This window comes from Buceros rhinoceros, unplaced genomic scaffold, assembly GCF_000710305.1.
Source record: "Buceros rhinoceros silvestris isolate BGI_N320 unplaced genomic scaffold, ASM71030v1 scaffold6691, whole genome shotgun sequence".
NCBI classification, from domain to species: Eukaryota; Metazoa; Chordata; class Aves; order Bucerotiformes; family Bucerotidae; genus Buceros; species Buceros rhinoceros.
Genome location: NW_010394721.1, coordinates 7,735 through 29,919, shown reverse-complemented (window position 1 = coordinate 29,919; position 22,185 = coordinate 7,735). Strand labels below are relative to the sequence as shown.

Genomic DNA, 22,185 nt, shown 5'->3' with positions numbered 1-22,185 from the left:
TAAGGCGACAATCAGAGTGTCTTCTCCAGTGAACAGTGTCAGAAAAGAGGGTTGGAGGAGAGTGAGACAGAAGAGGGGGAGGGAGGCGTGACGCCTGGGCAGGGAGAGGTGGTGTCAGCGGAGACCAGACAGGCTTTGTGGGAGCTGTGGCAGAAGCAGATGTTAACCTCACCTGCGGGGAACAGGTATTTTAAGATCAAGGCATGATAAAAAGGTAATTTTAAACACATTTTGTCAATAAGGGAAGACTTTCCTGATCCACAGAGCTTTTGTTGTGAATATATGTTCGTGTGCCTGCGCGCTTACACGCCTCTGTGGCGTTTGTGTTTATAGATGAGAACACGTGTTTACCTAGTTAGATGTACAATGTGCGAAGCTACTCCTAGCGTACGTACAGATACAGAGAATTCTTGGTTTACAACAGGGTTTGTTTTCTTTTTCTTTACTAGAGCAATATTTTTCATCTAAAATGGGCTTTTCTCCTGAAAAATAATTTTTTAAATTGCCTTTAAATAGCAATGGAAATTTTAGGTTTTTTCTCACAAGTACGTACTTCCTTGTAGTAGGATAATTTTCTTTTTCCCTCCCCAGTCTTGAACTTCGAGAGTTAGAAAAAAAGCTAAAATCCGCTTATATGAATAAAGAGCGAGCTGCACAGGTGGCTGAGAAAGAAGCGATGCAGCATGAGGAAACGGTAATTCTCTTCGGCGTATCCCGGCAGCTGAGTGCTGTCGCTCTGTGCGCAGGTTGTGCTTGTCCTTCGAAGCCGACCGCTTCATTTCAAACACCGTCGGGTTTGGGCGTTCGTGTCTGTCGAAGACGTGTTTTGTGCTCTTGAGGACTGATTAGCCAGTAATGAGCGGCCGTAAGGAAAAGGGTTGCTTTGCCGTTGCCACCAAAGCAGCGGTGAATTAAGCTGTTTGAGTGGATACAGGTTTTATTTTACTGGTTGTGTGATAGTTATCAAGTTAAAACTATGATACGGTTTATGTATTAGGTCCTTATTGCCTCAGGAGCAGGTTGCTGAAAACGTTGCTGTTATTAAAACATGTATTTGAATCACTCCAGAAATAACAACGAACTTTGTGTCTAGAGTAACGTTGGTGATCGGGTTACATTAATGTTTTACACAAAATGCAGCTGTTCCTGAGGCTGTTCTACACCGTCATGCCATGTCCCGCCCGTCGTGCCGAGTGAGCTAGTTCTGCTCACGCCGAATGTGCTGCTCTGCTCTGTCTCCCTTCAATATGTAGTTTCCTTTATTGTTGGTTCTCCCCGAGTTGTTTAGATATTGAGGGTTCTACTTACTGAATTAAGCTATTAAGCGTGTTAAGACACTATATTTGTAGATTGAGGTGGAAAACATCCCTCTCCTATATAGTTGCATGTAATCCCTTTTTATGCTGCATATTTTTTCGTTAAAAGTCATATGAGTGGGAGTAAAGAAGGAATCTCATGTTGCTTTTCCCCCTATAGAAACGTGAAAGTGAAATAGCCCAAAAGATGAAGGAAGAGTACGAAAGGGTTATAAAAGAAGAAAGTGCTGCAAAACTGAGGCGAAACCAGGAGAAAAAAATGTATCACCAAGAACTGGAGAAACAGCTTGAGGAACAAGACAGAAAGAAGCAGGATGCTTACGAGGAGTTTCTGAGAGAGAAACTCATGATTGATGAAATTGTAAGAAAGATCTATGAGGAAGACCAAACGTTAGTTACTTTGAATTTTTACTATTTATGGGTTTAAAACAAAACAACTCACATAATTCTGTATAGAAAACCAGTTTATATGCACTTATTTCATAGGCTAAGGCTCATTTCAGTTCTTCTTGGTTGCGTTTTACTAACAAGATACTGCGTAGATTTTGCTGTTAAACGTCAGAACGTTCTTGTCGTTCCCGTCAGTCTGGTATCCTTGACACAACAGCCAGCTCATTTCACAGGAGTGTCTCTTCTGGGCCATCGTGTCCCTGCCCCTTCATGAGACAGGTCGTATGCCTGTCGTACAGACAGGGACAGGAAAGGAGGTTTCTGAGGGCAGGGGGTGTGTGTGTGTGTGTGTGTGACAGCGTGAGGAGAGAATTTAGTATAAATGAAGAAAATGTTTAGGAGATTCTGGTGCTATTGGGCTTCCTTCTCCTTTCTGTTCTGATGGAGCATATATAAAACACAGCAGTAGAGAGTATCTGTGTGTGCAGTCTGTCCTCCTGAAGGAGGACATGAGATTCCCTTTCTCGGGCAATTCATTAATAAGTATTTTCAATTTAGGTCTCTAATTCCAGCTGGATGGGTAACGAGAGTCATTTAAACCTTAGTCACTGGAGTATATTGTTAATGATCAGCACACGGTCTGTTTAGTGTTAAATAACTATTTAAACATTTTATCCATCTTCCACAGGGAAAAACAACTGAAGTTAGATAAAATTAGAGCAACTCAGACATATATTGAAGAATTTAAAAAAGAACAAGCTATCTGGAGGAGAAGGAAACAGGAAGAGATGGAAGAAGAAAATAGGAAAATTAGGGAGTTTGCCAGCATGCAGCGACAAAGAGAAGAAGATCGGAGGGCTAAAGTTCAAGACACTGAGGAAAGAAAACAAAGACTTCAGAGCATGGTATCAAAAACTGAAACTGTAGAAAAAAATTACATGTTTTTGTCTTTTACTTAGAAATCTTTCCTTCTTGTAACAGATTGCCCAGAATCTGGAAAGAGAACAACAGAAGCGTGATGAACTGGAACAAATCCGCCAAGAGCTGTATCTGGAAGAACAAGAGGAGACAGAAAGGCAGAAGGAGATGGTAAGCACTGGCAGGTCGATGTAGTAGTATCTGTGTCTTGGTGGTGGGGTGGGAGTACTTCCCTTTCCTTGGACTTCTGCAGGTACGTGTGTGGGTATTTGGTACTTGTGAGATGCCAGGTGTTTTCTATGTCGGTTGTCTGTTACGTGTCCCTGTGCATAAACTGCTAAGGGAAAATGTGAGTGGAGAGGAGTATTGCGACTTTGCCATGATTCCTGCAGAACACTCGGGTTAGTGCAGCTGGGCTGGCTGGAATTTTATAAAATAAAACCAGCAGTGTACGTGCAGGACATCATACAACGTACGGAACACTTGTAGCTATGGGTGGACTGATGTTAATTCAAACAGACCAGGTGTGAAGGTTGAAGATGAAACCATGTGGGATGGCTGGTCTAGAAGGTAAGTAACAAAGTGAATGCAGGGGGCTCTTGTTTCATGCAGTCTTCCTCTGTCCCGTCACCACTGCTTTGGGATGGAGCAGCACTCCTTCAGTCTTTGGACATTGTCACTGGAGCTGTAATGCTTAAAGACCATTTAGTCCCACACACAGTTCCTTCTGCGTCTGAGGGTGCTCTTCAGAGGCACGTCACTCCCACTGAAGACTGATGTTAATTCAAACAGACCAGGTGTGAAGGTTGAAGATGAAACCATGTGGGATGGCTGGTCTAGAAGGTAAGTAACAAAGTGAATGCAGGGGGCTCTTGTTTCATGCAGTCTTCCTCTGTCCCGTCACCACTGCTTTGGGATGGAGCAGCACTCCTTCAGTCTTTGGACATTGTCACTGGAGCTGTAATGCTTAAAGACCATTTAGTCCCACACACAGTTCCTTCTGCGTCTGAGGGTGCTCTTCAGAGGCACGTCACTCCCACTGAACTCTTATTTCCACAAGTTTTCCTCTAGCGGTGCTGGCAGGGTTGCTCGTGGGCTGGGCTGGCCTTTTCCACACTTTGGATTTGCTCAGTTTGCAGTGTTATTTGTGACTTCGGGATGTTTTTGAGGGACTTCTTGAGCCCATTTAGTTCCGTGAGATGTCACAAAGCAAAAACCTTACTTCTGACATGGTTTTGGATGCATTAATTTGAATTGTTTTCAATTCTGTTCTGGCACAAAGCGTCTACTTCCAATGCTATTTCCTAAATGTTCTTAGCAAGACAAGCCGTTTGTATGGTTTTGGAGGGAAGACCTTGTCCTTTGAGTTTCTTTTGCCATCCCTAATGTTTTAATTTCATCCAGGAAGACAACAGAAGGTTTTGAATACCCCTTCTACAGTTATTTATCTTGTGAAAGAGAAGGGCAGTAACTTCCAAGTTCAGGTGTAAGCTCGGTAGGTTATTGAACTGCTGGCTTTTGGCACGTCTGTTTGCTTTTTCCCACACTGCCTTATCCTGCTGTGGGTGGCACACAGAACGTAACACAGGCAGAGATACATAACACTGTTATTTTGAGAGAGTGGTTCGGGACAGCTGTCTTGTTATTCACTTCATGCTAATGAAAACTGGTTAATGCTGGAGAGCACTGTCAGATACGCAGTGTTTGCTCCAGTTATTTAGGCTAGAAGGTAACAACTGCAGTAAATGTATTCCGAGATAAATCAAGTAGGTTCGCTGCTGATGATGATCAAAATTTTCAAAATCAAGAGCAGTTATACAGCATTTTATTGAATTTCCTTTATAGGCAGAAATTGAAAAGAGAATAAGGCAACGTCTAGACCTGAGGCAAACATATGAAGAGCAGTTTGCTTTCAAGAAGATGGTGCGCCAAGCTATGCAGGAAGAGGAAGAAGCCTTCAGACAACAGATGTTGGCCAAGCTTGCAGAGGATGATCGCGTTGAGCAGATGAATGCTCAGAAGCGAAGAGTGAAACAGCTTGAGCACAGAAGGGCTGTGGAAAAACTTATTGAAGACCGTCGCAGACAGTTTATTGCAGATAAAGTAAGAGTTTTCATATTTGCTTTTGGTTTGAGCCAAAGCATCTCAAAGTGAGAATGCTTCTGCTGTCTGAAGTGACCAGGGAGAGGTGACGGGGGAATTGCAGAGAAATGTGCAGGGGGGAAGCAGGCCTTTGCTTTGGTTTGCTGAAAGAAAAATGTCTTTTTGGAGCTGATTTTTGATGTAGCCCAAGAGGTTGAGTCAGCAATGTCCCCAGAGCCTGGTACACCTGACGTGCTAATGCTCTGCACCCACCTCTTCAGGAGCCACAGGGGTGGTGACACGCTTGTCCAGCTCAGTGTCCCTGGTCAGCAGCATTGATAACGATGTGTGAGAGTGGAGAGTCCCCGCCTCAGTTTTAGATTAAGTTTCATGCCACTTTCTCTTCTTCCCGGATCAGAGCAGTAGGGCAGGAACAGACTTAACTCATCTAAGGGACAGGAACAATCCAGAAGCTAACTACCTTGAAAGGGCTTCAAGTACAAGACCTAACACTTACATCGCAGATGCGTCCCCTGTCTCATTCAGTTGCCATTCAGTCTTTCGTTCAAGATTTTTTTTCTAGGTACCAAACGTATATTGTTTAAACTGTGCTCTGTGGGTTCTTACATATGCTCTTGCAATCTTTTCAAACGAATTTCCTGTCAGGAGTTAATAAGTAGAAGTGAAAATACACTCCACTAAAAATGTTTTCTCTTCATGCTGGACATTGGTGGAAACAAAACATTCACAGAGCTCAAGGTGAACAGTTAGGAAATCTTGTTTGTTTATTGTAGGAGCGTGAACTTGAAGAAAGGCAGACAGAGGAGAGGAGACAAGAAGAGATCCGTGCAATTGTTGAAGAAGAGAGACAGAAACTCTTGAAGGAGCATGCGTCTAAATTACTGGGTTATCTTCCTCGAGTAAGTGAATTGTATTTCTCTGGGACAGCTTGAGATTGCCGAACTGTGGGCATTCCCAGAGCCAGTGGGTGTCCTCACTGTGTCAGCTCTCCTGGTTTGGGGTTCTTTACTTTGCTCTTTTTCTTTTTGACTTGGGAAGCAATTTACAAAAATATTCTTTCTGTGTGAGGGGCTTTGGGCTCTACTGCAACGTGGATGCCTTGTGCAGAACTCACCAAAAACTTCCGCAGCACTTTGGCCACCCAGTTTTTGGAATATGGGATGTAAGTTCTAAAGCAGGGCTTTTCTAGCTAGAAAGGGGTCCACCATGTCCTAAAACCTGCTTGCATCAGATTTCTCAGTTGGGGTTTTGGAAGCCATTTCTTACGGTGTTGGCTGTTGTCAAAGTCTTGTTTCCCTGGAAACGAGGCCTCTCTGTTGCAGTGCAATAAACTGCAGTGCTTATAGAAGTGTTTCAGAGCTTGCTCTGTTTATCCTGTGTTTTCAGAAGTTAAAAAGATGGAAGCAGTGATTGAAATAAGAATAAACTACAATTTATTTTGTATCATCGTTCATAATTGGAAAGACCCCTGATGAAACACAAATGAACAAAGAGCTGCTTTAAGATATAAAAATGCATTTACGGCAGGGAGGGAGTTTTCCAACTACTTAAATTCTTTTCTGCAGTACTGGAAAACTGTGCATATAGTAAATAGTGATATGCAAATTTGGTGCACGGATTTCTGAAACTTGGAGTGAGTTGTTTTATTAAAGGATGACTCAAACGGACAACATTTTGATACAGTTTTCTGGTTTGAATTTAGCGTTGTAGGAAGTCTGGGCCATTTCAGAGTGTCCAGGGCTCATACCTCTTTGATGGGATTGATGTTTGATTTTGTTCTTTTATCTGCTTCAATGCTGTGCCTGAATCGTGTAGTCTTCTGTCATGTGACTTCACTCAAAATGATTACATAGGAAAGTGCTACCTCATTCTAAAGTCTCCAACATAACTCCAATTTGTAATTTTTTTTTAGAATGCTGCAAGGTATGTTCTGTGGGTCGTGCGTATTTTTAGCCCTAAAATTAATTTAGAATTATTTAGAGATTTAGATTTCTGGTTAAGAAACATATTTTCTGATTAAGTTGTTTCAGTATCGGCTGATTTCCAAAATAGTTTCTTTGTATGGGCTAATTTCAACAGAACTAGAGGTGGAGATAGAGCCCCAGCCAGTGCCTCTTTCCAATGGAGTTGCTTGATTTTACTAAACCTGCATGTGTGCTGTGCTGATCACAACCACTCCTATTAGAGAGAGAAGGCAGGTAAGTGTTGGGTTTAGTGTAGTGCTCACGTTGGAATCCTTACAGGGTTCTCAGCATCATTTATGAGAAGTACGAAGGACGCAGTTCCAGGTTAGTACCACGCACACCACTCTGTAACTCATCTCTTGGCACTTTGTGACCGTTTTCAGGGCTCTCTGTTTTAAAGGTAACACCCGTACCATAGATACAAGCTATTACATTCACTTCCACAGAAAATTTCAGAGATCCCTCTATGTAGTTTTACCTTCTGATGTGTGTTTCTTTCCCTTTATTGCAGGGAATACTCAAAGACGAAGATGACATTAACATGCTGGGAGAGGAATTCAGACTGACCTATCAGAAGGGAAGAGGTAATGCGTTTTCAGGAGAGCGCTGAAATTTCCCCCATCTCATCTCCTGGTTTACCACTAGGTGTCATCTGATTTCTACGGAAAATGTCCATTTGCTGTTAACAACGAGGAACTCCTTTTTAATATCATAAAGTCTCCATTTTAAGACTGGAGTCCTAAACTGATGAGCAGTTTTAGTTAAGGGTATGTCGTTCTTGCATTTTTTAATCAATAAACTGTTATGGAGTTCTTGATTATTCTCAGTTAGTGATGTAGCAATGTTAAAACTGTTTTCTCTAGTAACTCTGTGGAATCCTAAGCTACTGTAAATTCACGTGTGTGTGTCAGTATGGATGATTAGACCCTCACAATGCACTATTTGTGGTTGTAATTTAAAGACTTATCTGCACTGGCATTACACTATTAAAATACTAACCTAAATTTAGATTGTGTCATCTTAAAGGGGTAGCTCTGAGTTACTGGTTTCACAAAACAATGGGATTGGATTGTGGAGTCTGTCTGGGTAGTGAGGGACAAGTCTCATGTATGTTTTTGCCAGGCAGGGTGTAAGATGCAATATGATCCTTTCTGTAAAGGAGTTGTTTGTGCTTAACCAACTAGCTCTGAGGGGAGATCTGTTACTGAGATCAGACAAGGCCAGTTTTCCAACCACGTGTTTTAAAAAGGACATGACATTTTCTTCTCGACGGGATCACTGGTTGATTTATTTCTGTCGCAATAAGGAATTTTCTGAGACTAAACCCTGACTCCTTTGGACTGAATATTACCTTAGGTAAGGTGTAGTTTTAAATGCTAAAACAGAGCAAACTGACAACAAAGTTCATTTGTTGGAATATGCCTTGTGTGGTCTGTGCTTCTCCGCTCATCACAGAATGGATCGTTTGGCCCAAAACTTCAGCAGAATTTGCATTTCATATGATACTACAGCACAGGCTGTCAGGCTTACAGAAGTCCAACAATTTAAACATGAGCAAAATCAATTCACTGGGATATGGAGCCATTAACTATTAACGAGTGTTTGTATACAGTGACCAAATAATGTACCATCTGACTTGTATTTCCAACAGAAGTTGTTCTTTTGTGGAATCAGTAATTTCCCCACTCAAGAGCTTTCATGAATTCCTCTTCAGTAAAAGAAAGCATCTTAGCTGCTTCAATGTGCATCTTAAAGACAAAAGGGGAAAAAAAATTAGGAGCAGAAGTTAAAATAGTGTCAATGGCCAAACAAAATCCTGTATGACTGAGACAGCTGAAAGGGACTCCAAGCCTATCAGCCTGGTTTTTTGTACTGTGGTTTTGATGGCTGGTCACCTCCTGAAGCTAAAGCTGCCGGTTTTCTGCAGAAATCTACAGTGTAGGGATAATGTGATAAAGTTTATGCTAAACATTGCAAGTTCAGCTCTAGTGAAACAGAATCAATAGCTTTTCCAAGTTCCTTATATATTTAAAAACATCTTAGTTTTAATGAAGCATGGAAATCTCTGAAAATCTGACTCTTGAGACCTCTGAAGAACGTGTACAGCAGAAGTGGTATATGTTCTTTCTAGCTGATCAGTAGCTACTGCAAGCAAATGCATCATTAAGATTCAGTGTACTAGCACTTCTAATATGTGTGATTTAATGTTAAGTGAGGATTTTATCAATATGACCATTAAAAATGGTTAACAATCAGCACAGAACAAAGAGTAACTATGCTGCACCTTGAAGAGAAATACCACTGGCAGTAGCTGTGTTGCTGTGTATCACATCATATGTCTGTGGTCTGTTATGGCACATACACACCCCCCTATGGATACACATGTACGTTTAATATCGTGCCGTAGTCTGAATCTGTATTTCCACTACACAGGATATACCCCTTTAAATGGAACACCAAAAGAACAAACATAACTGTTTAACTTATAACAAGGTTATTTTCTGTTCAAAGAATGCAATTGCTTGGAAAAATGTCATCAAGATCATTAACGTTTGATGAGAAAACAAGTACTAAATGGTCAGTGTATTTGTGCAGAACGACCAGTCAAAAAGGCGCAGTGGGCGGTAAGCCCCCCCGAAGCTCCCTGCATTCCAGCTGAAGTCACAGTGGAGGTCACAGCTGTGCCACACCTCATCACCACCCTGCAGCCTGATCTCTTCACCTCTCATCACTCAAACTGGAAAGTGTCCCAGCTAAACAGTTTTTTCTGCAACTTTAATGGTTATATTTTGAAGAACAGGAAACAATTTGTGTCTACAAGGAGTCTGTTGCAGGTTGTTTTTTTATAGACACACTGTCAGTCCAGAATGACAACAAAAGCACAGTGCAGTTCCCGCAGGCAGTGTGGCACCCTCCAGCTCGGTAAAACTCAGAGTAACTTCCCTTAATCCCTTTTAAAAAAGGCCTTCTATTCAGTTCTCTCAAGGTGAGCAGTGAATGGTCTGAAGAAACCCACTGGAACACCAGCAACTCTTTCCTGCCAGCTGCAACTCATCCTCCTACTGAAATTTAATAGCTTTTGGGTATTATTTTTCCCTCCCTCATTCTTTATGTGGTAGCACGTCCTCACCTTCAGGCTAGCTGTACCTGCTAGGCACATCTGAACCTGCCACGTGAACACTACACCTGTTTCCTCACTTGTTCAAGGACAGACTAGTCTGAAGCAGACCTGAAGCTCTCCAGGTGATCATGTGTGTTAAGCACATGTGAGCTTTAGCTGAGCTTTGTGCCTTCTGCCAGCAGCTATCAGAAGGCAGAGGCGGGGCCACTCTCTCTCAGGTTCTTCCAATCACAGTCTGTTCTTCTGTGAGTAAATAACATTTTTTTATAAGGAAAGGTAAGTGGCTTCCTTCTTCCATCTCCCATGCTGATACAGTATTCATAATTTTTTTAGAATGTGTTTAATGAAGTTTTGTGAAGTCTAGAGTATGTTTTGAGTGAATTACGTATTTTTTTCATTCTCCAAATAAAGAGCTAGAAAGGCCAGCCAAAGGCTAAGCTAGCACTACTTCTGCTAGGTGAATCCCCAGGATCTCCTCTGCAGCCTGTTACTGCCAGAAAAATTCTCTTCCACTGGAAAAGCACTAGCAGCCCCAGTTGCTCTTATTCCAGTTACCTGTGCTCCGTTGTCCTGGGGTGGAGAGGTGTTCTAGGTTCAAAGAGGTATTTTTGTATTGCTGTTCCCAATTCTTAGGGTAAGTCTGTGTATTTGTTATGTCAAGTTGTCACTTCATACAGAACTGTTCCTCCACTGGGGGGTCTCAAGAGCTTCCCGAGTGTTTACCAAATGTCTGCTGATCACTGCAGCACTCAGAGTAAATACAATTTTCTGTTTTCTTATCTCAAAGGCTGGCCCTTCTGAGGTGCTTCTGCTCAACAAGTCACCATACATTGCTTGCTTTAGCTCTTCTACAGCTTTGGTTTGAGAGTGCAAAAAGCAGCGCATTAGCTCCAACCCAAGATGAATCACATTAGATTCAGCAGAGTAAGCAATTAGAGGGGAACCGCTCCATGACCTGCCCAGGCAGTTGCAAAGCCCATAGCTCTGCACTGGTCCAATGCAGCCTCAGAATGAAAACTGACACAAATGGTAGCATGAAATCCCAAGTGTTTGTAAGTGAAAGATGCAATCGAACTAGGAAGACCTAAATGCGTCACTAAGTGGAAAAGTGATTTGGGCAACATCTCTTAGTACACGCTCCTCTCACTTTAAATCCCTTTAATGTAAACTCACAGGTTCTTTCGATTTCTACCATCAAAGCTCATTTGACAGCTCTATGCTGAAAATATATTTTGAGAAATAAAAGGTATTTATCCACTCTGCAGTATCCCAGTTTTCCCTTCCTTTTGGGGACACCAGTATAGCTTTATGAAATACAACAGTTAAATACATTTTTAGCTGTATGCTATCTGAAGTGATAATCCACTTTTCGCTACACCCCCTTTCTATGGAAGTTGTATCACTCGCTGTTCAGCATGAACTATCAGCAAGGCTCCTACTAGCTACCCTCTCTGCCATTTCAGCTTCAGGTGCTAAAGAAAGGGCAAGGCAGCAGCCCCTGCCCTCCCTTTGCTGCCTTTAGGGAAAGGAATAGAGGGAGACAGGAAATGAATGTAGACTCAAACGGCTTTCAGAATCAGGCTAGCTGCAAGTGCAGTGTGAATGGGCACAACCATGCAGATCTTAGTACGCTACACATCGTTCAAAGTATGTGTGATAGTCCAGGAATTACAAAAGGATGGAGATCAACTCCCCTCTTTCCATCTAGTAAGTTCACACCTGGGATAAGTGCTCTTTTTTTTTCTTTTTTTGTCTGACAAAGGAGATCTGCACCTGAGTAGTATTGTACATGTACAGAACACCTCAGAGTATAAATAAAAAACAACAAGGTCGATAGACACCGGCACGCTCCAAGAACCCAGGAAGAATGTAGGTCTAAAATGTAATGGCTCACCCTGAGAGGGCACACTGTTACAGCTGCTGGTACCAGTAATATGCTGGAGGAAACCTAAAATATCTCACAGGCTAAAAAAGATTCTAGTGACACAGCACCAAAGGGAGCTGCTGTTATTACCCGAAGAGTATTTGTTCTTGAACAAATAGATACTCTTGGTCCTGAAGCTTGACAGTTGTAAGCTTTCACCCTGACAGGATATGTTCCAATACAGCTGCTGGTACCAGTAATATGCTGGAGGGGGGGAAACCTAGAATATCTCACAGGCTAAAAAAGATTCTAGTGACACAGCACCAAAGGGAGCTGCTGTTATTACCCGAAGAGTATTTGTTCTTGAACAAATAGATACTCTTGGTCCTGAAGCTTGACAGTTGTAAGCTTTCACCCTGACAGGGTATGTTCCAAGTTAGGAATGGGGCCTGTTCGAAAGACAGCCCAGCTTTGCTATGAAGTGACACGTTAGCAATAGGCACTAATAACTAAGTGAGACTGCTGCTCCCTTGCATTGGAACTTCCCTGGCTTGGGGCTCTAGTTTCCATGATGACCTTACTTGACAGCAGACACATTTAACCAGAGGTTGTTCATGGAAGTGTAACAGTACTCTGGTCCTTACCTTTTGTCTCTTTAAAATATCAATTAACTTCATCTGTTTTTTAAAACCCGTCATTAGCTCTCCTTTTTGTTTCTGAAGTTTCTTGTTTTCTGTTTTTAATTCTTCAATTGTTTTGAGTTCTTGGTTAGCTGCATCCTACCATGGGAAGAAAAGGAGAATGTATTATTTATGGAAGTGGAGCTTTAGGCAATGAAACTTGGCATCATGTAACAATGACAAACAGTAGCCACAGGTGACATTGCTGAAAAGAAAGGGGATGAATCAAAATATTCCCACATCAAAACCTCCAGAAAAGAAAGCAAATCTCAAAGACAAACAGCCATTGTTTGCCTGTGTGGGTATTAGGTGTGTATGTGTACTTCTCCCTTTGTCTAAACACATCTACTTTTCAGACAAATGGGGAAAATCGGAAAGGCAGTAATACCATTCTGCGCATTTCTTCCTCCTGCACAGGTTGCAGTAGTGTCATCCAAGATAACCTGCCAAGCCCTTTGGTGACGTGCTCCCAGTTAATTTTGGGACAGTCTGCAAGAGATACGATGCTTCCAAAAGCTGACGAAGCTTTTTGTCTCATTCTAGCGTTGCTGAGTGATTACAGATTGGAACTTGTTTTTCTAAGCCACTGTACCTTGTTACTTTGCTTCACTTTATTCAGCTCCACTTTATATCTTTCTGCTTCTTCCAGGGCCCTGTTTAAGCGAACCTCTGTTGCACTCTGACTAGACGCAGCCTGCTTTTGTACACGCTTTAGAGCCTCCAACTCCTGTTTTTAGAAGCAAAGGATAAAAACAAACATTATAAACATTTTAATGAAGCCCATACGGACAACACAGTTACAGCAAGGCCTACCCTTCCAAACTGACAAGTCTGTGGACCTCTTTGGCCTGCAGACAGCAGGCCACCATTTTCCACCCTTAAAACATTTCCTTCTCCTTTGAAATCTTGAAAAGGGATCTTTCTCATTTTTGTCTTAAACTGTTCTTAGAATAATTGTGGTGCTGATCAAGTAAAACCACAGGACTGACTGAAAAACTTTGTAGGCTCAGCCAGAAAAAATGACAAAAAAGTGTTGGTATATCCACTCTGTGGCAGATTTTGGAATGGTGGCCAGTATTCCCAGCTGCTTCTTCCCACCTGCTCCTTTTGCCTCTTTTCCCCAGAGATTACTATAGGCAATTACCAACAAACAGTCAAAACAGCCCACTGAAGATGGCTGAGGGGAGCAAGTACTTCATCTAGCAGAAAACAGTTCTTCACGTGTTCATGGCAACAACCAAAACAGCTCCCTCTTGTCTGTGATGACAGTAACTTCATAGTGCTGGAAGTGGGGAAGTAAAAAAAAGAGACCAAGCTGGGGAACAGAAGAATGTGATTAAAGATCAGGGAATACAGGTAAAAGACAAACTGGAAGAAATAAACAATTCTGGCAGAAAGAGCAAATCTTGTCATTTGTGAAAGAGAGACTTTTTTTTTTTTAAGACTCACTTTTTTTCTAATGGGCACAGAAGGATTCTTTCAACCAAATGAGGGTAGAGTGGGAGTTTGCTAACCTTTTACCCTCAGAATGCTGTATTTGAGTAATTGCTCTATTTTCTCAATTCTACACCAGCTCATGTGGTGGTTATCTAGAATTTCCACACCACTTACCCAAGAAATACTACTTGACAAGTGTATGCAGCAAAGATATTAAGGTAAAGTTATGACTGAAACAGGTGTTTCTGGGAAGCTTTGAATCTTCTCCAAAAGGTATTAAGAAAACAGGAGTTAGATGCATCTTACTACTCCTCAAAAATTCTGTTGGTGAATGTGCTCCTCCAAGAGTTCACACAACCAGATGTTGCTTCAATAATTGTACGTTGCCACTGACCTGTCCGTCTGATTGATGAAAAAAAGGTGGTAAAAGCCTGGCTAGTAGGGCAGCAGAGCCCCTCCCTGCAACACAGGCATTACCAACTTTTTTAGGGGTTACTGACATTTACTCTCCTACGTAATACTTTATCAAGGAACTTTTTGCAAGTCATTCAGTGAGAGCATATTGTTAAATATATTTGACTCTAAGTTTTTCATGTTAAAAATGCCCCAAATAAGTATTTTATTATGTAAGTAGGAGGCAAGGTTTCTGCCCATTCTTCAAGACTTTAAGTAAAAGCTGGATTTTCTCATATAATCTTTCTCCAAGAGGGCGAAAAAACTGTGTTGTAAAACTGCATCCCATTTCAGTCTCGGTATTTTCTCCACTGTTCTGGCATGGCTGAGGCACTTGAGTATCAGTATGGGGTGTGATGCCAGGGAGCTCCACGAATAACCCTCCCGGCAGGCTTGCTTTCCTCCCAGCAGCAAGCAGGCACAGCACTTCTATCTTTAGAAAGCTCAGCAACACCTGTCCACCCCCAAAAACATTTGGGAGAGAATGTCTGGTTAACATCAAGCTAGATTGAATTAACAAGTGAGAGAGAACACAGGGAGGTGGCAAAAAAGACAGGAGAGGTGATATCATTTATTAGATCAACTAGATACAGAAAAAGAAGAATGCTGGAAAGATGAAGAGGAAAGTTTTGGGGAGCATCAGACTTCAGCTGCTGCCTGAGGTGGGTGTTCCAGCAGAAATGTTCACAGAGACCAAACAACAAAAGACTTGACACGTAAAAATAACAAACTAATCACCATGTTTCAGGTAAATCGTGAAAACTAGGTGAGAATCTTTACCTAGGAGTAGGTAAATTGCATAAATTGTTGGTAATCTAAGGAAGCTTGGAAAGCACATTCCCAACTTCTGCCTTCTTTTGGTTCTGTTGCAACAGAAATCAGAACAAGAGCAATAAAAGCCCCAAACTCAGGGGTTACACTTGTGCTATTTCAAAGATACAGAAAACCATACAGAGACTGAAAGCATGAGTCTGGAGCGTTTAGTAGACAGTGGTACAAATTCAGGCCTGCGCTCACAGGAGGATGCTTTTAAATATCTGCCTAGAATTAATCTACAACTACATTAATTAGATACTGTTCAATAATACTTAAGGAATAAAACAGTTTCCAGATTAAGTCCATAAGAGATTTAAGCAGTTACTGCAAAATTCTTTTTAAATACATGTTTTTGGCAAAATATCAGAAAAAAAAGATATAAAATAACTTCTGATTTAGCAGACAACCATTCATTATATATACTTGCCTTTCTCGGTGCCTTAGGATTTTAAAAAACTACTCCTATTTGTCATGCTCCCGTCTGAACTGAGAAATTCTGGAGAACACAACCTACTAGGAATGACTGAATGCAGAACAAAGACAAGGGAGGAAAGCAACCATATTTTGGACGTGGTAGCAGGACAGCAAAAGCAAATAAACTTTTCATCACAACAGACATCTCCTAAATACTGGGATAAACTTTGTACTGTGACAGTGTACAAGAACCAGCACAGACTGGGGAAATCACGAAAATTGCCATCACAGCAGGCTTTAAGTATACCTTAAACAAATGTTATGTCCAGGATGGTGTGGATATCATCAATCCTGCTGTGGTTTAAGAGAATGGACTAAATGACTTTGTAAATCTCTTAGCCCTATTCCCTGTGAGCACTGCTATTCAGTATTTTTCCTGACAGACTGGCCAAGCAGAGTACTTATTTAAGGGAAATTAAAACCTCCAAGTTTCTGCACAAAAAGAACACCCAGACTGGTGAGTTTGAGTTTTAAAATGCCAGAACTACATAATGGTACAATGAAAGTACGCCTGCACAAACGCATAGTATGCTTTAAGTATAAAGAGACTTTGTGAGGCTGGCTTGTGTTCTGTTTTCCCCACGTTTTCAAACCTTCTCCTGGTTCCATTACACGTACTACACAGTACTGTATGTATTACATGACTCTGAAGTGAATCTCTCTCATTCTGAGTAATTACAGAAAAACACATGCTGCTCTTAGATTAAGTTCCCAACAAATAAAGCTGTGCATACAGGCCATCTGCTACAACTAGGCACGTATACAATTTTGCATATGTGGCCTGCAACAGAAGCCAGGTTTGTTTTGATTAATCCAAACTGGAGTGGCCGTTTTTCAAACAGGCCGTTTTCAAAACAAAGACACATCCTTTCCTCTACCTGCAGAAGATACTAATATAGGCTGCAGGTGGGGAGGGAGTTCACCAGGTTCTACAGTTTACAATGAAACTCTTATTACCCGGAGTAATATTTAACAATTGTAATTAAAACCAGAAAAACAAAATTTCCCAATATTTTTCAAGATTTCTTTGTTAATTCAGCAGCAGTTTCTGAAAAGGTTGTTCTGTCTCTCATGGGTCTTTCATACAGGAATTTACTTTCTAAATTTCTAAACTATTCTCAGAGATTGAAACACTAATGGGATCATTAGATACGAATCTATCGAACTAGGGTACGGAGGGTGATTTGATGTGGGTGTGATCCCTTTTGTAAGACAAATGAGACTGATACCCCAATACCTTTTCTAGTGCAGTGACCTCCTGTTGTAACCCTTCACTCCTTTTGTTTGCTTCTTGTGACAACATTTTGTACTTTTCAGTCTGCGAATGTTGCATGCTGATTGTTCGTTGTAGTCTGCTGTTTTCTTCTTCAGTATCTTTAAGCTGAGATTTTAAATTCTGATTTTCATCATCCTGTTCAACAGCAATTAGCAAAAAAACCCAACTGAATTATTGCAAGGAAGCAGTATGCTAATGCAATAGTAACATTTTGTAAATAAATACAGTAAAAATATACATATTGTAGACATGAAGTTAACAGTTTTAAAAAGTTAAGTATTTTTAAATGTTTACATCCTACATGATGGATTTCACAACAGTTCTAAGAAAGGAAACAACTAAGACAAACTGCAAAAATAAACCACCCATTTTCCAGGACAATACTTCAAAAAACAGCAACACTTTTCTCATTTAATTTTCTGCAGTCTTTTTCTTGTCTTGTAGCAGTATGTAAAAAATTTAATTTCTCATAGTTCAAAGGTTTTGAGAACTTAGCTATCAAAATGTTATAGAACAACATGAGTAACAATGGCACACAGATACTTTGTGACATTTCTGTGAGAACAGCACAAGTTAGGAAAAAGCCTAGGAAAAATAAGGTAAAATAATATAATTACTGAAAAATCAATCCATTATATTTAAGGAGATTATCTCGTTTTGACTTGAAGCAAGCTAATGATCTCGGATATGTCAAGTATTTATATTTAAGATTCTCTTAACATCAAGTGAGTCCTGTACAGGATTCATGACCTACTGGCAATTATATCCTACGTTAAACACTGTAATTTCAAGGTATTTTTCTTTTATAACCTTTTAAACATTTTAAATGAGTACTAACGTAGGTTATTTCAGGTATACATTATGCCCTTTATTTCTTTAAGAAAAAAATCAAGGCACATACAGAAATGGAGTTTCTCCGAAAATTAGTCCTTCCCTCCCGTCCTCTCAGCCCCTGGAATACCTGCAGGAATACCTGCTTCTCACCTGGGAAAGATATGTGCTTTACCCTATGTCTCATGTGTGTACACACCTCAGAAACTCCCACTTCTTTATAGTTAAAACAGATTTACTGCTTCCTTATAACAATTGGTTTGGAAAAAAACCCACAATCTATCTCAAGGCTTTGCCAATATGAAATTTTTGTGACCTTATGGCTGGGGCACTGCAGCACCCCAGTGTCCCTGCAGCTGGGGCACAGCTTCGTTCCCAACGGTTCTTTCCTGACTCAAATTCTTTTTCATTAAGTATATATGATATAAGATCTAAGTATATTTTGCAATCTTGTAGCCTAAGATCACACTTATGCAGAAATTACTATCCTTGACTTAAATCTCAGGAAAATTAAGAAAATGGAACCTTAGCTCATAATATTTGAAAAGGCAAGGTTGAGGGAATTCTGTTGTGATTATTTGTTAAAGGGGAACCTACTCCACTTCTACAGGTAAGCTCTTACCTTTTTCCTGCATTCGTACATTACATTATCCAGCTCTTCCTGCATGACACGTAACTTTGCCTTAAGAAATCTGATTTGAGCTTCTGTGAACATAAGAAGTTACATTTAATATCCACAACTACTCATTATTCAATGCAGAAAAAAAGACAAGGCTGATGTAAGAACTCACTTTCATCTGCTTGTTTTAAAAAACACACAGCATTGTTTATAACTATTAAAGAGAGGCAAATAGAAACCCAGATTTCTAAATAGATGCTGCAAATTTCTCATTCTTAGGCAAAGTTTTGTATAGATTTTTCCTTTCAATGTCTGAACTTGACACCTTTAAAATCTAAAAGATTTGTAATTCTCAAAATTGAAACTTACTGAAAACTTTCATCGTACTATGCTATACATTACATCGTTCCTTGAGACGGAAGTCAAGAAAACTGTATGGTAGGGTATGTCTACATTGCAATCAGTCTGTAGCTGTAATTTGTGTAGTTACAGCCAAAGTAGTTTTAAACCGCTAGCAAAGAATTAAATGTAAACTGCAGAACTCTCCTAATAGGTAAATACCCCCTCGCACAGTAGACTATGCTTTTCTGAAATACACTTTAAGCACTATTCAATTAATAGTTTAAACTGAAATCCATTTAAACAGATTTCTCTCCAAATAAACTACTTTCTTGCTTTTGGACAGCTAAGAAATGACAGAACAGCCATGGCAGAACAAGGTGCGTGGGAACAGCATGTTCTTTTCCTCTCTATTCCCCACCCTTTCCCCAGATCATTCAGAAGGAACTGCCCCTGAGCTTCCATGGCACCAAGCATGGAAACAGTACGAGCATCAAGTTAAGCAACACAGGAATAACCGTTGTTCACAGCAGATACAAGAGGAGAAAAATAAACTGCAGCTGAACGCGAAGGGATTGATGGGTACAGGTGTTCATTTGCTGTAACAGGAATTCTTTTAATTTCACGCACCTACCCTTACTAACTACTGATCCAATAAGTAGGATTTAGGAAAACACTATGAAAAGATAAGATACAGACTGACTTTTTTGCTCCTGTTACATACTCACTTCTGGTGAGTAGGAAGCCTTATTGAAAATCCAAGAGCACAGCTAGAACCACATCAGCCTTGGGAGGTGGCTATGATCCAAAATTAGTTCAAATTCTCACAAGAGGTAAAGATAATTAAACAATTAGCATCCTAATTGGCTGATAAGGGGGAGGATATCACTTAATAGGCTGCTCTTGTGCTCTAAAGTACCCAACGGTTTAGGGGATGGTACACAAGAAAAGGACATCTGAGAGGCTCTGGTACCCTACAAGAGGAAGAAAACAAAATGGGTGTCTTGAGTTCCTCAGATAACCTGAAGAGTAACGTGGTGTGAGAACACATTCAGGTATTTGGGAGCGGGCAGGTATATTAGATAAAAATAGAGCTTCATTCTCAGCTTGTGTCTGTGTGCTTCTGTTGTTGCTTGTTACTGCAGAGTTGAGTTATAACCCACAGTAACAGCTCCTGAGAAAAATAATGTGTAAGCTACTGAGTTGGCAGCAAAATGGCTGCACCGTGATAACTTGTGATTATGAAATAAAGATATAGAACCTAAGTCCAGCAGGAGCATTGCAAGAAGCTCAGGGAAAGGACAATGCTTTGGAACCTTTTCAGGCCTCGGAAGTCTAGAGCAGGCACATAAGCCTAAGGAATCCTTTACTAGGAGATTCCCACTAAGGGATCAGCCCACTCTGTAACAGCCTTTTTATTATCTACATCTGCTTGCTTGCAAGAACTGTAACTAGCCTGTGAGTCTGACACTGCTGGCACGCTCTGCAATAACTTATTTAGCATATTAAGGGGGCATTCAGGTGTGTTCTAAGGAGTCAATATCAAATTTTAAAAGCAAAAATTAATCCAGAGTATTTTCATTTCATCATCAAAGTTACAGAAACAATACTCAAATACATGCCCCTGGTCCACAAGACCGGATTACTGGACACCAGTAACAATTTGTCTTGAGTTACCCTGTATTTATTTGGTGTAAGCTTCCAATGCAGTCCAAAGCAATTTCTTTTTAGTTTGGGAATAAGAATTATAAAAAAAGATATCTGAGGACCTGTTTTGGAATTATTAACAGAAGATGTGTGCAGGGCTACATGAGGTTAGAAACGAAGCTATTTCTGTGTTAGTGTGCTTGCTGACATCAAGCTGTTAGATTAAAAGATGATGTTTTGGGCATTTTGGACTACTGCAGTGAATCTCTGACTTCCCGCTTGCTTTAGCGTTGTAAGAAATGACATAAACTCACTTTATCACGCCGGAGCCAAAAAGACAGAAGTGCATTACGCCTTTGGCTTCAGTGAAAACGCTGCAATCCCTTTTCGTACTCTTATTTCTAGGACAAACATAAATGCAGCATTTGGAGTGGGAAAGTATCTATCTTGAGGATTCTCATTCAAGCACTGTAGCCAAAACACTTAAGCCACTTGCTAAGATCCACAGCACTGCTCTCAGGAAAGGCCTTTTACTCTAAAGGCAGACTCTGTGCAAAGGACTAAAGCTCATCTTTTTGGAAATACGAGCTTAGCATCATGTACTTCTATTTCCCCAGTGAAATAAATCGCATGTTATGCACACATTCAACATACGGAACCATCCAAACATCTTCTTACAAAGGGGGAAAGCAGGGTAAAAACATCACTTTTCCCCCGTAATTAGTCCTGTGACCTGATCTTCCTCTAGGACTACATAAAGAAGAAAGATCTTCCCTTCCTTTTCCTTTAACTTAAGAGCTTTAGAATTTTCCCTGTAATTTCTGCTGAAACACTTTCTTTTTTCACCCAGGAGAACCCATTTCTAACAGTCAGGAAGTAAGAACAAAAATACTTAACCATGGGAAGAAACCTACCTGTTCCAATTTCGTTTCCAACGTTTGGAAGAATATCATCATCTAGACAATCTGGTAAGCCTCCTTTCTCTAGTTTTTCTTCAATTTTGCTTATTGTTTTTGCTAAAGAAAAATCCATGCAATCCTCCAGTACTGCAACATCATCAGCACGTTGTCCTTCCAGGTTTCTTATTTTTGAACTGAAAAAAAAAAAAGGCAAGCAAACCCTGGATTTTAAATCATTAGTTAGAAAAAAAAAAAAATTACAAAAATGTAGGGTATTTGCTCTTTTAAAGAGTACACAGAGTTATTTTATACGAATGCAAGCAATGAAGTTGCATTAGGTGAAGATACATTGATGGCAATTTCTCATTTTCTTTATGTAAGATACCTTTACCATATTCCACATAAACAATTACAAGATTTTACATATTATGATGTAGGAAGCAGAGAATCAGCACCATTCTCTACTGAGAAGATTTTAGCGTGGTCTTCCCATCCAACAACTTCATAACTAAATGAGAGGAGAAGAAAGAAAGGAATGTCCTCTTGGTTTAGGTACTAACCTCTGCCTCAAATTCTGCTCTTTTCACCTCTACATGTTAACTTCCAGAACTCTCTCCTCTTTAGCTACATTCCTACCTTACCACAATTTCTGTATCATTATGCCTGTCCTAGGAAACTTCGCTGTCCCTAGAAGCTGCACACCAAAGCTTTCCTAAGGCCAAAACACAAGGTATGTGATACATCTGCTACACGGGGTAGCTTCTCAGCTTTTTTATTTTTTTATAAAAAGATGACATTAGTTCCCACAGGATCCAAAGCTCCTAAGTTAATTCCAATAGATCCTCATCCCAATGCAGCCCCACACTCCTAGCTGCTAACTTTCTCGCAGCGCTTCGGGTTCACCCTGCAGGTCTGTATCTGCACAGTTCCACTCCAAACTCTCATGACGTGGTGCCAGTACGGCAGCCTCCCCTGAGCTGCCCAAGGGAGGTCTGAAGGGTCCGCAAGCGCCTGAAATGCAGACTTGGACTGAGCCAC

General features: G+C 40.6%; 2 protein-coding genes across 2 annotated transcripts in view; one reads left to right on the top strand and one right to left on the bottom strand.

The window, feature by feature from the left end:
* Positions 1–7,442, top strand: part of MNS1 (meiosis-specific nuclear structural 1) — a gene marked incomplete at its 5' end in the record, with an annotated part of 7,984 nt that extends 542 nt beyond the window's left edge. Inside the window, 7 exons of the mRNA XM_010145299.1 lie at positions 592–694; positions 1,477–1,706; positions 2,395–2,611; positions 2,688–2,795; positions 4,470–4,727; positions 5,501–5,626; positions 7,203–7,442. Of these exons, the coding sequence (XP_010143601.1) occupies positions 592–694; positions 1,477–1,706; positions 2,395–2,611; positions 2,688–2,795; positions 4,470–4,727; positions 5,501–5,626; positions 7,203–7,301 (1,141 nt within the window). The remainder of the gene's footprint in view (positions 1–591; positions 695–1,476; positions 1,707–2,394; positions 2,612–2,687; positions 2,796–4,469; positions 4,728–5,500; positions 5,627–7,202) is intronic.
* A 919-nt stretch (positions 7,443–8,361) lies between these two features.
* TEX9 (testis expressed 9) overlaps positions 8,362–22,185 on the bottom strand; it is a gene marked incomplete at its 5' end in the record, with an annotated part of 21,112 nt that continues 7,288 nt past the window's right edge. Inside the window, 6 exons of the mRNA XM_010145298.1 lie at positions 8,362–8,439; positions 12,321–12,455; positions 12,949–13,083; positions 16,774–16,947; positions 18,266–18,348; positions 21,163–21,341. Of these exons, the coding sequence (XP_010143600.1) occupies positions 8,362–8,439; positions 12,321–12,455; positions 12,949–13,083; positions 16,774–16,947; positions 18,266–18,348; positions 21,163–21,341 (784 nt within the window). The remainder of the gene's footprint in view (positions 8,440–12,320; positions 12,456–12,948; positions 13,084–16,773; positions 16,948–18,265; positions 18,349–21,162; positions 21,342–22,185) is intronic.